Source organism: Dendropsophus ebraccatus, chromosome 12 (assembly GCF_027789765.1).
Source record: "Dendropsophus ebraccatus isolate aDenEbr1 chromosome 12, aDenEbr1.pat, whole genome shotgun sequence".
Taxonomy (NCBI): Eukaryota; Metazoa; Chordata; class Amphibia; order Anura; family Hylidae; genus Dendropsophus; species Dendropsophus ebraccatus.
The window spans coordinates 90,553,667-90,573,222 of NC_091465.1; the positions used below are offsets into that span (position 1 = coordinate 90,553,667).

General features: G+C 41.9%; 1 protein-coding gene across 1 annotated transcript; it reads left to right on the forward strand.

Annotated features, from left to right (window-relative positions):
* Positions 1-1,617: 1,617 nt before the first annotated feature.
* Positions 1,618-18,368, forward strand: LOC138769325 (dispanin subfamily A member 2b-like). The gene is made up of 2 exons (XM_069947725.1): positions 1,618-1,843; positions 18,125-18,368. The coding sequence occupies exons 1-2, from the start codon at positions 1,682-1,684 to the stop codon at positions 18,296-18,298; spliced, it is 336 nt and encodes a 111-aa protein (XP_069803826.1). The 5' UTR covers positions 1,618-1,681; the 3' UTR covers positions 18,299-18,368.
* The last annotated feature ends 1,188 nt before the right edge of the window (positions 18,369-19,556 follow it).

A 19,556-nucleotide genomic window follows, 5' to 3' on the forward strand; every position in this document is an offset into this window, starting at 1 on the left:
GAGGCCCAGCATCCTCCTGGTCAGTCTGGTGAGGCCCAGCATCCTCCTGGTCAGTCTGGTGAGGCCCAGGCATCCTCCTGGTCAGTCTGGTGAGGCCCAGCATCCTCCTGGTCAGTCTGGTGAGGCCCAGGCATCCTCCTGGTCAGTCTGGTGAGGCCCAGCATCCTCCTGGTCAGTCTGGTGAGGCCCGGGCATCCTCCTGGTCAGTCTGGTGAGGCCCAGCATCCTCCTGGTCAGTCTGGTGAGGCCCAGCATCCTCCTGGTCAGTCTGGTGAAGCCCGGGCATCCTCCTGGTCAGTCTGGTGAGGCCCGGCATCCTCCTGGTCAGTCTGGTGAGGCCCGGGCATCCTCCTGGTCAGTCTGGTGAGGCCCGGGCATCCTCCTGGTCAGTCTGGTGAGGCCGGCATCCTCCTGGTCAGTCTGGTGAGGCCCAGCATCCTCCTGGTCAGTCTGGTGAGGCCCAGCATCCTCCTGGTCAGTCTGGTGAGGCCCGGGCATCCTCCTGGTCAGTCTGGTGAGGCCCGGGCATCCTCCAGGTCAGTCTGGTGAGGCCGGCATCCTCCTGGTCAGTCTGGTGAAGCCCGGGCATCCTCCTGGTCAGTCTGGTGAGGCCGGCATCCTCCTGGTCAGTCTGGTGAGGCCGGCATCCTCCTGGTCAGTCTGGTGAAGCCCGGGCATCCTCCTGGTCAGTCTGGTGAGGCCCAGCATCCTCCTGGTCAGTCTGGTGAGGCCCCGGCATCCTCCTGGTCAGTCTGGTGAGGCCCCGGCATCCTCCTGGTCAGTCTGGTGAGGCCCAGGCATCCTCCTGGTCAGTCTGGTGAGGCCCAGGCATCCTCCTGGTCAGTCTGGTGAGGCCCTGGCATTGCCTTGGTCAGTCTGGTGAGGCCCAGGCATCCTCCTGGTCAGTCTGGTGAGGCCCCGGCATCCTCCTGGTCAGTCTGGTGAGGCCCAGCATCCTCCTGGTCAGTCTGGTGAGGCCCAGCATCCTCCTGGTCAGTCTGGTGAGGCCCAGCATCCTCCTGGTCAGTCTGGTGAAGCCCGGGCATCCTCCTGGTCAGTCTGGTGAGGCCCGGGCATCCTCCTGGTCAGTCTGGTGAGGCCCCGGCGCCCTCCTGGTCAGTCTGGTGAGGCCCAGGCATCCTCCTGGTCAGTCTGGTGAGGCCCGGGCATCCTCCTGGTCAGTCTGGTGAGGCCCAGGCATCCTCCTGGTCAGTCTGGTGAGGCCCGGGCATCCTCCTGGTCAGTCTGGTGAGGCCCCGGCATCCTCTTGGTCAGTCTGGTGAGGCCCCGGCATCCTCCTGGTCAGTCTGGTGAGGCCCAGCATCCTCCTGGTCAGTCTGGTGAGGCCCAGCATCCTCCTGGTCAGTCTGGTGAGGCCCCGGCATCCTCCTGGTCAGTCTGGTGAGGCCCCAGCATCCTCCTGGTCAGTCTGGTGAGGCCTGGGCATTGCCTTGGTCAGTCTGGTGAGGCCCCAGCATCCTCCTGGTCAGTCTGGTGAGGCCGGCATACTCCTGGTCAGTCTGGTGAGGCCCAGGCATCCTCCTGGTTTGAGAAGCACGGCTGTAGAAGATGCCAAACCTTTCCTCCCCTGTGAGCTCCTCCTCCTGGTATATAGCGACCAGAGCGGAGCGCACAGAGCAGAGTCTGTCCAGGAGCATCACACAAGTCACTGGAACTGTGTATGGAGGGAGAGAAGATGTACCAGCCGGCTTCCAATGTGGTGACCATGCAGCCCGCACCCTACCAGCCGCCCCCCCAGAAGGATTACTTGGTCTGGTCCGTCCTGAACCTGATCTGCTGCTGTCTGCCCCTCGGGATCGTCGCTCTCATCTTCTCCATCAAGGTAACTACTATAACCTGCAGATTCCCGTCCTGTTAGATCAGCTTATATTTTCTCCTCCATTATGTGACGGTCTCTTATCGTCTTCGGCTTCTATTAATCGATTAACGATAACGATAAGCGACAAGAAATCCTTCACACACGGAAAGATTATCGATTCAATTTGAACAATATAACGATTTCCCCTCCGATAATCTCTCCCTGATATTATTTCCTATGTTTTATCTGGTGAGGGGGGGGGGGGGGGGGGGCTTGTTTACTATCTGTGATAATCCTCCTCCTCCGCTGATCTCCCCCTAAGATCTGCCCACTCCTCTCCTGACATACTCTGTGCTGCTGTGATAATCCTCCGCTGATCTCCCCCTAAGATCTGCCCACTCCTCTCCTGACATACTCTGTGCTGCTGTGATAATCCTCCTCTGATCTCCCCTTAAGATCTGCCCACTCCTCTCCTGACATACTCTGTGCTGCTGTGATAATCCTCCTTTGATCTCCCCCTAAGATCTGCCCACTCCTCTCCTGACATACTCTGTGCTGCTGTGATAATCCTCCGCTGATCTCCCCCTAAGATCTGCCCACTCCTCTCCTGATATACTCTGTGCTGCTGTGATAATTCTCCTCTGATCTCCCCCTAAGATCTGCCCACTCCTCTCCTGACATACTCTGTGCTGCTGTGATAATCCTCCGCTGATCTCCCCCTAAGATCTGCCCACTCCTCTCCTGACATACTCTGTGCTGCTGTGATAACCTTCCTCCTCCGCTGAACTCCCCCTAAGATCTGCCCACTCCTCTCCTGACATACTCTGTGCTGCTGTGATAATCCTCCTCCGCTGATCTCCCCCTAAGATCTGCCCACTCCTCTCCTGACATACTCTGTGCTGCTGTGATAACCTTCCTCCTCCGCTGAACTCCCCCTAAGATCTGCCCACTCCTCTCCTGACATACTCTGTGCTGCTGTGATAATCCTCCGCTGATCTCCCCCTAAGATCTGCCCACTCCTCTCCTGACATACTCTGTGCTGCTGTGATAATCCTCCTTTGATCTCCCCCTAAGATCTGCCCACTCCTCTCCTGACATACTCTGTGCTGCTGTGATAATCCTCCTTTGATCTCCCCCTAAGATCTGCCCACTCCTCTCCTGACATACTCTGTGCTGCTGTGATAACCTTCCTCCTCCGCTGAACTCCCCCTAAGATCTGCCCACTCCTCTCCTGATATACTCTGTGCTGCTGTGATAATCCTCCTCCTCCGCTGAACTCCCCCTAAAATCTGCCCACTCCTCTCCTGACATACTCTGTGCTGCTGTGATAATCCTCCTTTGATCTCCCCCTAAGATCTGCCCACTCCTCTCCTGACATACTCTGTGCTGCTGTGATAATCCTCCTCTGATCTCCCCTTAAGATCTGCCCACTCCTCTCCTGACATACTCTGTGCTGCTGTGATAACCTTCCTCCTCCTCCGCTGAACTCCCCCTAAGATCTGCCCACTCCTCTCCTGACATACTCTGTGCTGCTGTGATAATCCTCCTCCTCCACTGAACTTCCCCTAAGATCTGCCCACTCCTCTCCTGACATACTCTGTGCTGCTGTGATAATCCTCCTCCTCCTCTGATCTCCCCCTAAAATCTGCCCACTCCTCTCCTGACATACTCTGTGCTGCTGTGATAACCTTCCTCCTCCTCCGCTGAACTCCCCCTAAGATCTGCCCACTCCTATTCTGACATACTCTGTGCTGCTGTGATAATCCTCCTCTGATCTCCCCTTAAGATCTGCCCACTCCTCTCCTGACATACTCTGTGCTGCTGTGATAATCCTCCTCCCCCTCTGAACTCCCCCTAAGATCTGCCCACTCCTCTCCTGACATACTCTGTGCTGCTGTCATAATCCTCCTCCTCCACTGAACTCCCCCTAAAATCTGCCCACTCCTCTCCTGACATACTCTGTGCTGCTGTGATAATCCTCCTCCTCCTCTGAACTCCCCCTAAGATCTGCCCACTCCTCTCCTGAAATACTCTGTGCTGCTGTGAGCGGACAGCTGCTAAATTACAGGAAACCCATGCCCCCGCCCGCCAGTGAGATGTTGCTCAATGGTTTATAAGTGAAATATTCCATAGGTTTCTGCCAAGAGAACTTTCCGACCCCCCCCCCCCCTCCTGCCTGGCGTCTGTCATGGCGATCTGCATGTCATTAGCGCCGGATTGTAGAGCGCACATGTGGAAATGTTTAGAGAATTGTCGAAAAATCTGCAAAAACAAAAGCCGCATTGTAGATGGAGAGAAAGGGCGCGCGGCCCCCCGACATTCCCTGCGGACAGTGGTCTTCTGTGGCCAGAGTCAGGGATGCGGGCTGCTTAAAGGGATAGTGACCCCATAAATCACAGAGGACAGGACAGCGAATCTCTCCATGACACAAAGTCCAGGGTCACCATTCGGGGGTCTCCGGAGCAAAACCCCACTCATCCAGGTGGACGGGAGAGGGTGGAGTGGCCCTTTAAGAACCTGAATTTTTTTTTTCTGAACAAATAAACAAATCATTCTGCCTTGAGGATCTGAGACAATGAAGCAATATCTAGTAAACCTCCAATAGTCCGGCACTGGCGTCTGTAACTATTCCAGACTATCAGGAGCGTCAGATCATTCCATGATGACATATAGAGCAGAGTCCTGTTACTGGAGGAGGAAAGTTTCTGGATTACTGGATACCAGATTATCAGGATGTTACCGTCATTCTGTCTCCATTTTCCGTGACTTTGTTCTCAGTTCAGTTTTGCTGCTCGATGTTATATTTGTTTCTGGGTGACAGCAGTATGGCCGCCATTCCAGCTGCTGCAGGGGTACTGAGATTGTATTGCCTTTCAGGACACAGGGAAAGCTGGGTGACACCCTTGGTGGGAGCCATGATGGCCACTGCATCGCCTGTCACCAGGGGTGTTACTGTCATAGCAGCTGCTACAGGGCTGCCACATCAGGCGGCTGAGCGGCCTTCAGGATGCTGCAAATGTCCCTTAATGCAAGCACTCCTGACAAGCAGTTGCAGTTAAATGTTAGAGGTTATGACTACGCTTGACAGGTTTGTAGTCAGTTGGGAGGGGCAAACAAAAATTTGCTATGGGGCCCAGCCATTTCTAGTTACGCCCCTACCTGTCAACCTAGATCCTCCTAGGAAAACTGAGCAGTTACTCCTGTGGGAGCAACAATACCGCCCATATTGTTTGTTGCCAAGCTTTCCATTAAAGGGGTACTCCAGAGAAAGAAAAAGAGTTTTCACATCAACTGGTCCTGTCTGAACTGGAACGGTTTTCTATGGGAATTTGCTGCTGCTCTAGACAGTTCCTGACATGGACAGAGGTGGCAGCAGAGAGCAGTGTCAGACTGGAGAGAGTACACCACTTCCTGCAGGACGTACAGCAGATAATAAGTACTGGATGACTGGAAATTTTTCAACAAAAGTTATTTACAAATCTATATTAAGTGTGCACCGTGCTATATAAAGTGTATACCACATTATATAAAGTGTGCACCATGCTATATAAATGCGGTATCCCACCACGGGTGTTGCTGTTTGTTACACCCTTCGCAAAAGTTTGTACTCGTATGTGTAAGTGGTAATGTAGCCGTACCAAAAGTTTGCCACTAGATGTCGTTATCACAAGTATGTGAGCCTAGATATTGCACGGCTGTAGAAGTTAAAGGGTCATTGTTTTTTGTGTGTCACATGGATCTGTACACCAATGAGAGCTCTTTCTTCTTCTTTCCTATCACCTTTCACTTTACATCTTTCACATGCACTCCTCGCCCACTCACAGCACACCTTACATGCGCTGTAGGAAGGAAGTCACATGGGTAAACTAAGTGTGAGGTCTTTTTGTCTGAGATTCTGTAGAGGAAGGACGCAAGCTAGAACGTTTTCTACAGCAGTCAAGTTGGGCCCTGGCCCTCTGCCAGATCCCCAGTCCAAGTTGTGGTCTAGACATAGAGCACATGTACCTAGACAGTTTCCCTCAAGCAACACTACTAGAGATGAGCGAACCCGGATGTTTGGCATTTGATTAGCGGTGGCTGCTGAACTTAGATAAAGCCCTAAGGCTATGAGGAAAACATGGATATAGTCATTGGCTGTATCCATGTTTTCCAGACAACCTTAGAGCTTTATCCAAGTTCAGCAGCCCCAGCTAATCAAATGCCGAACGTTCAGGTTCGGATCGACTCGAACCCGAACCCGGTTCGCTCATCTCTAAACACTACTAAACACTATGCAGTGTTAAGTCACTACTAGAGGACAAGTCAGGGATCATCTCAACCCACGCCGGGGACCAGAGAAACACAGTGCAGGAAAGTATCCACAAAGCAAGGCTAGGAAACTGATCCGGATAGAGCAAAGCTGCTAGAAGCCTATGCACTCTATCTCGCAGCGCGGGTGTCATTAGAGATCTCTGACCACTCCGCTCATCCCAAGTAACAAGGTCTGGGGCTTGTGTCACCCACTAGGACGGGTCACCTGACACTGGTGGGCAATAGGTGGTGCAAAGACCAAAAGAGTCAAAACACGGTTACAAGTATTCTCTCTACCTTCAAGTATTCTACTTATTCTACCTCTGAAGTTCTGGCAGAGCTCAGTACTACTTGGGTTGGGACTCTCTCAACATCCTCCTCTCTCCTTCTCTGAACTTTCTACCTCTCAGCACGCAGCCCATCCAGCATGGCGGTATCTCCTGCTCCACTCTCAGTACAGATCTCACCTATCAAGTATAAAGTACCATATCAAGGCAGAGCTGTATTATCTGATTCCTACCTCAAGTGAACAGATCTTATTTATTGTAACGGGACTCTGGGATTCTTTACTCAGCACCTACACAGTGGATACACCTTCCTTGGGGCATCTCCCCTTTCTGTGGGTGGCAGTACCTATAGTCCGGATGGGTCACTACTCTACTCCGGACCAGCGTGATAATAGCCCTAGAGACCCACAATCAGCCCGGCAGGTCACTGACCACAGGGGAAAGGGTATAGCCAGCCCAATAAAATAAAAGCAGGTGTGCCACCATACCTGTGAGCCCGACCGCCACTGGCGTCATGTCAAAATACCATTGGGCAGGGCTATATCTCAGCAAACCACCATACAACTGGCGTCACACCTAACCATCTGGCAAATGACCGGCCGCTCCTCCACACCGGAGGTAAGCACATAAAGTGTGCAATGCGCTATATAAAGTGTACGCCGCGCTATATAAAGTGTACGCCGCGCTATATAAAGTGTACGCCGCGCTATATAAAATATACACTGCGCTATATAAAGTGTACGCCGCACTATATAAAGTGTACGCCGCGCTATATAAAGTGTACGCCGCGCTATATAAAGTGTATACTGCGCTATATAAAGTGTATGCCGCGCTATATAAAATGTACACTGTGCTATATAAAGTGTGCACCGCGCTATATAATGTGTATACTGTGCTATATAAAGTGTATACTGTGCTATATAATGTGTATACTGTGCTATATAATGTGTATACTGTGCTACATAATGTGTATACTGTGCTATATAAAGTGTATACTGTGCTATATAAAGTGTATACTGTGCTATATAATGTGTATACTGTGCTATATAATGTGTATACTGTGCTATATAATGTGTATACTGTGCTATATAAAGTGTGCACTGTGCTATATAAAGTGTATACTGTGCTATATAATGTGTATACTGTGCTATATAATGTGTATACTGTGCTACATAATGTGTATACTGTGCTATATAAAGTGTATACTGTGCTATATAAAGTGTATACTGTGCTATATAATGTGTATACTGTGCTATATAATGTGTATACTGTGCTATATAAAGTGTGCACCGCGCTATATAATGTGTATACTGTGCTATATAATGTGTATACTGTGCTATATAATGTGTATACTGTGCTATATAAAGTGTGCACTGTGCTATATAAAGTGTATACTGTGCTATATAATGTGTATACTGTGCTATATAATGTGTATACTGTGCTACATAATGTGTATACTGTGCTATATAAAGTGTATACTGTGCTATATAAAGTGTATACTGTGCTATATAATGTGTATACTGTGCTATATAATGTGTATACTGTGCTATATAAAGTGTGCACCGCGCTATATAATGTGTATACTGTGCTATATAATGTGTATACTGTGCTATATAATGTGTATACTGTGCTATATAAAGTGTGCACTGTGCTATATAAAGTGTATACTGCGCTATATAATGTGTATACTGTGCTATATAATGTGTATACTGTGCTATATAATGTGTATACTGTGCTATATAATGTGTATACTGTGCTATATAAAGTGTATACTGTGCTATATAATGTGTATACTGTGCTATATAATGTGTATACTGTGCTATATAAAGTGTGCACCGCGCTATATAATGTGTATACTGTGCTATATAAAGTGTATACTGTGCTATATAATGTGTATACTGTGCTATATAATGTGTATACTGTGCTACATAATGTGTATACTGTGCTATATAAAGTGTATACTGTGCTATATAAAGTGTATACTGTGCTATATAATGTGTATACTGTGCTATATAAAGTGTATACTGCGCTATATAAAGTGTATACTGCGCTATATAATGTGTATACTGTGCTACATAATGTGTATACTGTGCTATATAATGTGTATACTGTGCTATATAAAGTGTACGCCGCGCTATATAATGTGTATACTCTGCTATATGTGTATACTGTGCTATATAATGTGTATACTGTGCTATATAATGTGTATACTGTGCTATATAAAGTGTATACTGTGCTATATAATGTGTATACTGTGCTATATAATGTGTATACTGTGCTATATAAAGTGTATACTGTGCTATATAAAGTGTATACTGTGCTATATAAAGTGTATACTGTGCTATATAATGTGTATACTGTGCTATATAATGTGTATACTGTGCTATATAAAGTGTATACTGTGCTATATAAAGTGTATACTGTGCTATATAAAGTGTATACTGTGCTATATAAAGTGTATACTGTGCTATATAAAGTGTACTGTGCTATATAATGTGTATACTGTGCTATATAATGTGTATACTGTGCTATATAATGTGTATACTGTGCTATATAATGTGTATACTGTGCTATATAATGTGTATACTGTGCTATATAATGTGTGTACTGCGCTATATAATGTGTATACTGTGCTATATAATGTGTATACTGTGCTATGTAAAGTGTACACTGTGCTATATGTGTATACTGTGCTATATAAAGTGTATACTGTGCTTTATAATGTGTATACTGTGCTATATAAAGTGTATACTGTGCTATATAAAGTGTATACTGTGCTAAATAATGTGTATACTGTGCTATATAATGTGTATACTGTGCTATATAATGTGTATACTGTGCTATATAAAGTGTACACTGTGCTATATGTGTATACTGTGCTATATAAAGTGTATACTGTGCTATATAAAGTGTATACTGTGCTATATAAAGTGTATACTGTGCTTTATAATGTGTATACTGTGCTATATAAAGTGTATACTGTGCTATATAATGTGTATACTGTGCTATATAAAGTGTACACCGTGCTATATAATGTGTATACTGTGCTATATAAAGTGTATACTGCGCTATATAATGTGTATACTGTGCTATATAAAGTGTATACTGTGCTATATAAAGTGTATACTGTGCTATATAATGTGTATACTGTGCTATATAAAGTATATACTGTGCTATATAAAGTGTATACTGTGCTATATAATGTGTATACTGCGCTATATAATGTGTATACTGTGCTATATAGTGTATACTGTGCTATATTATGTGTATACTGTGCTATATAATGTGTATACTGTGCTATATAATGTGTATACTATGCTATATAAAGTGTACACTGTGCTATATAAAGTGTATACTGTGCTATATAAAGTGTATACTGTGCTATATAATGTGTATACTGTGCTATATAAAGTGTACACTGTGCTATATAAAGTGTACACTGTGCTATATGTGTATACTGTGCTATATAAAGTGTATACTGTGCTATATAAAGTGTATACTGTGCTATATAATGTGTATACTGTGCTATATAATGTGTATACTGTGCTATATAATGTGTGCACTGCGCTATATAAAGTGTATACTGTGCTATATTATGTGTATACTGTGCTATATAGTGTATACTGTGCTATATAAAGTGTACTGTGCTATATAATGTGTATACTGTGCTATATAATGTGTATACTGTGCTATATAAAGTGTATACCGTGCTATATAATGTGTATACTGTGCTATATAAAGTGTACACTGTGCTATATGTGTATACTGTGCTATATAATGTGTATACTGTGCTATATAATGTGTATACTGTGCTATATAATGTGTATACTGTGCTATATAAAGTGTATACTGCGCTATATAATGTGTATACTGTGCTATATAATGTGTATACTGTGCTATATGTGTATACTGTGCTATATAATGTGTATACTGTGCTATATAATGTGTATACTGTGCTATATAATGTGTGCACTGCGCTATATAAAGTGTATACTGTGCTATATAATGTGTATACTGTGCTATATAATGTGTATACTGTGCTATATAATGTGTATACTGTGCTATATAATGTGTATACTGTGCTATATAATGTGTATACTGTGCTATATAAAGTGTATACTGTGCTATATAAAGTGTATACTGTGTTATATAATGTGTATACTGTGCTATATAATGTGTATACTGTGCTATATAATGTGTATACTGTGCTATATAATGTGTATACTGTGCTATATAATGTGTATACTCTGCTATATAAAGTGTATACTGTGCTATATAATGTGTATACTGTGCTATATAATGTGTATACTGTGCTATATAATGTGTATACTGTGCTATATAATGTGTATACTGTGCTATATAATGTGTATACTCTGCTATATAAAGTGTATACTGTGCTATATAATGTGTATACTGTGTTATATAATGTGTATACTGTGCTATATAATGTGTATACTGTGCTATATAATGTGTATACTGTGCTATATAAAGTGTATACTGTGCTATATAATGTGTATACCGTGCTATATAATGTGTATACTGTGCTATATAATGTGTATACTGCGCTATATAAAGTGTATACTGCGCTATATAATGTGTATACTGTGCTATATAATGTGTATACTGTGCTATATAATGTGTATACTGTGCTATATAAAGTGTATACTGTGCTATATAATGTGTATACTGTGCTATATAATGTGTATACTGTGCTATATAAAGTGTATACTGCGCTATATAAAGTGTATACTGTGCTATATAATGTGTATACTGTGCTATATAATGTGTATACTGCAGAAGTGTAGTCAAACGACTACAGGACCGAAGACCAAGTCCACACCAGAAACGATGAGCGCAGGAGTATATACAGTTTACACACGGCGGTGCAACCAAAAGTTATCCAAAAGTAGATGACGTAGTAAATCAATGTTCATTTATTGCAACGCGTTTCGGCCCTATATTATCTAACATGGGCCTTTATCAAGCATACAAAGCAGACACTGCATGAGGTATATATAGGCACAACTTGATGACATCATATGGGCGTTCCGGGTCAATGACCTCAGGAAGTCCAAAAACAAGGTAAACAAACATGAGCACATGGTAGACGAACATAAACAAATAGGTCCATGTGGCCAGGGTGGGCAGATATAAATACATGCTAAAAAACAATCAGGTAAAAGATGTGTATAAATAAATATAAACTCATAATAAATAAATAAATATCAGTCCATGGGTCCATGAGATTCCCAAAGCATATCACTATGAGCTCATAGTAAAAGTACGTGAATGAGCAGGCATATGTTTTTTCACTTACATCGCGGGATTAACCAGCACATAAAAAACATTAATCCAACTAGCTGTAGACGGTATAAAGTTACTGGGATACATGATTGGTTAGGAGAAAACATGATAGTATGAAATGAAATCCATAGTTTTACCGTGTTGGTGGCTATAACCCCCATCATAGCCAGACAGCCGGAGTCCCGATGATGTGGATGAGCGGAGTGATCTTCTCAGGCGTGTGACGTCATCCCGTCAACGCACGCTAAGTCCATATGCTAATTCAGAGAGATGGAGTGGTCCGTCGGACGTGTGACATCATCGCGTCATCGTACTCTACGTAAGTGTAGTGGTACGATATTCTTGAAAAATAGAGTAGTGTATATCAGGCACACGCTACGTTAATTTGAGAATGCAGTATTCTTAAACACTGGAGTGTAGTTGCGGTGAGTGGAAGAATCAGAGACTCTCATATATATGTTAAGGGAGCAAAGAATTATAAGGATATGTATAGATATATATTGGTAACCTCATTGTGGGATAAAAGGAAAGATGGGAATAAAATAAAAGGTAAGAATAGAAAAGAATAGGAGGTAAGAAAATAAAAGGTAATTCAGTAAATATGAGGTATTCAGCCTCATTTTCTATTCTTACCTTTTATTTTATTCCCATCTTTTCTTTTATCCCACAATGAGGTTACCAATATATATCTATACATATCCTTATAATTCTTTGCTCCCTTAACATATATATGAGAGTCTCTGATTCTTCCACTCACCGCAACTACACTCCAGTGTTTAAGAATACTGCATTCTCAAATTAACGTAGCGTGTGCCTGATATACACTACTCTATTTTTCAAGAATATCGTACCACTACACTTACGTAGAGTACGATGACGCGATGATGTCACACGTCCGACGGACCACTCCATCTCTCTGAATTAGCATATGGACTTAGCGTGCGTTGACGGGATGACGTCACACGCCTGAGAAGATTACTCCGCTCATCCACATCATCGGGACTCCGGCTGTCTGGCTATGATGGGGGTTATAGCCACCAACACGGTAAAACTATGGATTTCATTTCATACTATCATGTTTTCTCCTAACCAATCATGTATCCCAGTAACTTTATACCGTCTACAGCTAGTTGGATTAATGTTTTTTATGTGCTGGTTAATCCCGCGATGTAAGTGAAAAAACATATGCCTGCTCATTCACGTACTTTTACTATGAGCTCATAGTGATATGCTTTGGGAATCTCATGGACCCATGGACTGATATTTATTTATTTATTATGAGTTTATATTTATTTATACACATCTTTACCTGATTGTTTTTTAGCATGTATTTATATCTGCCCACCCTGGCCACATGGACCTATTTGTTTATGTTCGTCTACCATGTGCTCATGTTTGTTTACCTTGTTTTTGGACTTCCTGAGGTCATTGACCCGGAACGCCCATATGATGTCATCAAGTTGTGCCTATATATACCTCATGCAGTGTCTGCTTTGTATGCTTGATAAAGGCCCATGTTAGATAATATAGGGCCGAAACGCGTTGCAATAAATGAACATTGATTTACTACGTCATCTACTTTTGGATAACTTTTGGTTGCACCGCCGTGTGTAAACTGTATATACTCCTGCGCTCATCGTTTCTGGTGTGGATTTGGTCTTTGGTCCTGTAGTCGTTTGACTACACTTCTGCATTTGCTTCTCCCACCGTCGGTGGTGATGTCCCCCAGTACAGCTGCGGAGTACACCCCTTCATGCTGCATTTAGAGTTGTGCCTAATATTTGCACAACCTACCCAGGTGAGTGGATCCCTGTCAGATCTTCCTTCCATCCACCTGGTCACTCTTTTCTACACAAGGAAGCGCCCCCTGTCTCCCCTCTTCTCATGTGTATACTGCGCTATATAATGTGTATACTGTGCTATATAATGTGTATACTGTGCTATATAATGTGTATACTATGCTATATAATGTGTATACTGTGCTATATAATGTGTATACTGTGCTATATAGTGTATACTGTGCTATATAAAGTGTATACTGTGCTATATAAAGTGTATACTGTGCTATATAATGTGTATACTGTGCTATATAATGTGTATACTGTGCTATATAATGTGTGCACTGCGCTATATAAAGTGTATACTGTGCTATATTATGTGTATACTGTGCTATATAGTGTATACTGTGCTATATAAAGTGTACTGTGCTATATAATGTGTATACTGTGCTATATAATGTGTATACTGTGCTATATAAAGTGTACACTGTGCTATATGTGTATACTGTGCTATATAATGTGTATACTGTGCTATATAATGTGTATACTGTGCTATATAATGTGTATACTGTGCTATATAATGTGTATACTGTGCTATATGTGTATACTGTGCTATATAATGTGTATACTGTGCTATATAATGTGTATACTGTGCTATATAAAGTGTATACTGCGCTATATAATGTGTATACTGCGCTATATAATGTGTATACTGTGCTATATAATGTGTATACTGTGCTATATAAAGTGTATACTGTGCTATATTATGTGTATACTGTGCTATATTATGTGTATACTGTGCTATATAATGTGTATACTGTGCTATATAAAGTGTATACTGTGCTATATAATGTGTACTGTGCTATATAATGTGTATACTGTGCTATATAATGTGTATACTGTGCTATATAATGTGTATACTGTGCTATATAATGTGTATACTGTGTTATATAATGTGTATACTGTGCTATATAATGTGTATACTGTGCTATATAATGTGTATACTGTGCTATATAAAGTGTACACTGTGCTATATGTGTATACTGTGCTATATAAAGTATATACTGTGCTATATAAAGTGTATACTGTGCTATATAATGTGTATACTGTGCTATATAATGTGTATACTGTGCTATATAAAGTGTATACTGCGCTATATAATGTGTATACTGTGCTATATAATGTGTATACTGTGCTATATAATGTGTATACTGTGCTATATAAAGTGTATACTGTGCTATATTATGTGTATACTGTGCTATATTATGTGTATACTGTGCTATATAATGTGTATACTGTGCTATATAATGTGTATACTGTGCTATATAAAGTGTATACTGCGCTATATAATGTGTATACTGTGCTATATAATGTGTATACTGTGCTATATAATGTGTATACTGTGCTATATAAAGTGTATACTGTGCTATATTATGTGTATACTGTGCTATATTATGTGTATACTGTGCTATATAATGTGTATACTGTGCTATATAAAGTGTATACTGTGCTATATAATGTGTACTGTGCTATATAATGTGTATACTGTGCTATATAATGTGTATACTGTGCTATATAATGTGTATACTGTGCTATATAATGTGTATACTGTGCTATATAAAGTGTACACTGTGCTATATGTGTATACTGTGCTATATAAAGTATATACTGTGCTATATAAAGTGTATACTGTGCTATATGTGTATACTGTGCTATATAAAGTGTATACTGTGCTATATAATGTGTATACTGTGCTATATAATGTGTATACTGCGCTATATAATGTGTATACTGTGCTATATAATGTGTATACTGTGCTATATAATGTGTATACTATGCTATATAAAGTGTATACTGTGCTATATAATGTGTACTGTGCTATATAATGTGTATACTGTGCTATATAATGTGTATACCTCCAGTAACAGGAGGAAGAGCCGCCCTGGCACAACCCTGCCCCAGGGCGGCTCTTCCTCCTATTACTGGGTTTATTATGATGCATTGGTGAGGGGGTTTATTGTTCCTGCATATAATACGTGTATATCTTTATGATTTGTTATTTATTACTCTAGAGCATATAGCGCAGTGCACACATTATATAGCACAGTATACACATTATATAGCACAGTATACACATTATATAGCACAGTATACACTTTATATAGCACAATATACACATTATATAGCACAGTATACACATTATATAGCAGAGTATACACATTATATAGCACAGTATACACATTATATAGCACAGTATACACATTATATAGCACAGTATACACATTATATAGCACAGTATACACATTATATAGCACAGTGCACACATTATATAGCGCAGTATACACATTATATAGCACAGTGCACACAATATATAGCACAGTATACACATTATATAGCACAGTATACACTTTATATAGCACAGTATACACATTATATAGCACAGTGCACACAATATATAGCACAGTATACACATTATATAGCACAGTATACACATTATATAGCACAGTATACACATTATATAGCACAGTATACACATTATATAGCACAGTATACACATTATATAGCGCAGTATACACATAATATAGCGCAGTGCACACATTATATAGCACAGTATACACAATATATAGCACAGTATACACATTATATAGCACAGTATACACTTTATATAGCACAGTATACACATTATATAGCACAGTATACACATTATATAGCACAGTATACACATTATATAGCGCAGTATACACATTATATAGCACGGTATACACTTTATATAGCACAGTATACACTTTATATAGCGCGGTATATACTTTATATAGCACAGTATACACTTTATATAGCACAGTATACACTTTATATAGCGCGGTATACACTTTATATAGAACAGTATACACTTTATATAGCACAGTATACACATTATTTAGCACAGTATACACTTTATATAGCACAGTATACACATTATATAGCACAGTATACACATTATTTAGCACAGTATACACATTATATAGCACAGTATACACTTTATATAGCACAGTATACACTTTATAGAACAGTATACACATTATATAGCACAGTATACACTTTATATAGCGCGGTGTACACATTATATAGCACAGTACACATTATATAGCACAGTATACACATTATATAGCACAGTATACACTTTATATAGCACAGTATACACTTTATATAGCACAGTATACACATTATATAGCACAGTACACATTATATAGCACAGTATACACTTTATATAGCACAGTATACACTTTATATAGCACAGTATACACTTTATATAGCACAGTATACACATTATATAACACAGTATACACATATAGCGCAGTACACACATTATATAGCACAGTGCACACTTTATATAGCACAGTATACACATTATATAGCACAGTATACACATTATATAGCACAGTATACACATTATATAACACAGTATACACATATAGCGCAGTACACACATTATATAGCACGGTGCACACTTTATATAGCACGGTATACACATTATATAGCACAGTATACACATTATATAGCACAGTATACACATTATATAGCACAGTATACACTTTATATAGAACAGTATACACTTTATATAGCGCAGTATACACATTATATAGCGCAGTATACACATTATATAGCACATTATACACATTATATAGCACAGTATACACTTTATATAGCGTAGTATACACATATAGCACGGTATACACATTATATAGCACAGTATACACATTATATAGCACAGTATACACATTATATAGCGCAGTATACACTTTATATAGCACAGTATACACTTTATATAGCGCAGTATACACTTTATATAGCACAGTATATACATTATATAGCACAGTATACACATTATATAGCACAGTATACACTTTATATAGCGCAGTATACACATATAGCACGGTATACACTTTATATAGCGCAGTATACACATTATATAGCACAGTATACACATTATATAGCACAGTATACACATTATATAGCACAGTATACACTTTATATAGCACAGTATACACATTATATAGCACAGTATACACATTATATAGCACAGTATACACATTATATAGCACAGTATACACATTATATAGCGCAGTATACACTTTATATAGCGCAGTATACACATTATATAGCACAGTATACACATTATATAGCACAGTATACACTCTATATAGCACAGTATACACTTTATATAGCACAGTATACACATTATATAGCACAGTATACACATTATATAGCACAGTATACACATTATATAGCACAGTATACACTATATAGCACAGTATACACATTATATAGCACAGTATATACATTATATAGCACAGTATACACATTATATAGCACAGTATATACATTATATAGCACAGTATACACATTATATAGCACAGTATATACATTATATAGCACAGTATACACATTATATAGCACAGTATATACATTATATAGCGCGGTGTACACATTATATAGCACAGTGCACACTTTATATAGCACAGTATACACTTTATATAGCACAGTATACACATTATATAGCACAGTATACACATTATATAGCACAGTATACACATTATATAGCACAGTGCACACTATATCTGCCTCTTTTGTGCCTTACGCTGTTTATCTTCCCTTTCTCTTCACAGACCCGCGATGCCACTCGGCAGAATAACGCAACCTTGGCCGCCAAGCACTCCCATACCGCCAAAGCCCTGAACATCTCCGCCACGGTGATCGGGGTCGTGTTAACCGTCATCTTTCTGGTCATTTATTTTCTTGTTCTTTTCCATCCCAAGATGAGGTATAACCCCCCACAATAAAAACCCACCGGGATCAGCACCCACCTCCCCACTGTATAGAGAAAAAGGAAATAAAACCCTCTGAAATCCCTGCTGTCTAATGTCGTTCTCTCTAAGGATGTCATGTGACTGGCGCCATCTTCTCAGCTATAGCAGTCACAGTAACATACGTTATTACGCTGTTTCTTCCATTATAAGTGACTGTGATGACGGAGGAGCGTCCCCGGGATCAGTGCAGGTAATGTCACCGCTCTCTATATGTCTCCTGTATCAGCCGGGTCCGGTGCTGCACCCGCTCTCTATATGTCTCCTGTATCAGCCGGGTCCGGTGCTGCCCCCGCTCTCTATATGTCTCCTATATCATCCGGGTCCGGTGCTGCACCCGCTCTCTATATGTCTCCTGTATCAGCCGGGTCCGGTGCTGCACCCGCTCTCTATATGTCTCCTATATCATCCGGGTCCGGTGCTGCACCCGCTCTCTATATGTCTTCTGTATCAGCCAGGTCCGGTGCTGCATCCGCTCTCTATATGTCTCCTGTATCAGCCGGGTCCGGTGCTGCACCCGCTCTCTATATGTCTCCTGTATCAGCCGGGTCCGGTGCTGCACCCGCTCTCTATATGTCTCCTGTATCAGCCGGGTCCGGTGCTGCACCCGCTCTCTATATGTCTCCTGTATCAGCCGGGTCCGGTGCTGCACCCGCTCTCTATATGTCTCCTGTATCAGCCGGGTCCGGTGCTGCACCCGCTCTCTATATGTCTCCTGTATCAGCCGGGTCCGGTGCTGCACCCGCTCTCTATATGTCTCCTACATCAGCCAGGTCCGGTGCTGCACCCGCTCTCTATATGTCTCCTACATCAGCCGGGTCCGGTGCTGCACCCGCTCTCTATATGTCTCCTGTATCAGCCGGGTCCGGTGCTGCACCCGCTCTCTATATGTCTCCTACATCAGCCAGGTCCGGTGCTGCACCCGCTCTCTATATGTCTCCTACATCAGCCGGGTCCGGTGCTGCACCCGCTCTCTATATGTCTCCTGTATCAGCCGGGTCCGGTGCTGCACCCGCTCTCTATATGTCTCCTGTATCAGCCGGGTCCGGTGCTGCACCCGCTCTCTATATGTCTCGTGTATCAGCCGGGTCCGGTGCTGCACCCGCTCTCTATATGTCTCCGTACTCAGCCGGGTCCGGTGCTGCACCCGCTCTCTATATGTCTCCTGTATCAGCCGGGTCCGGTGCTGCACCCGCTCTCTATATGTCTCCTACATCAGCCAGGTCCGGTGCTG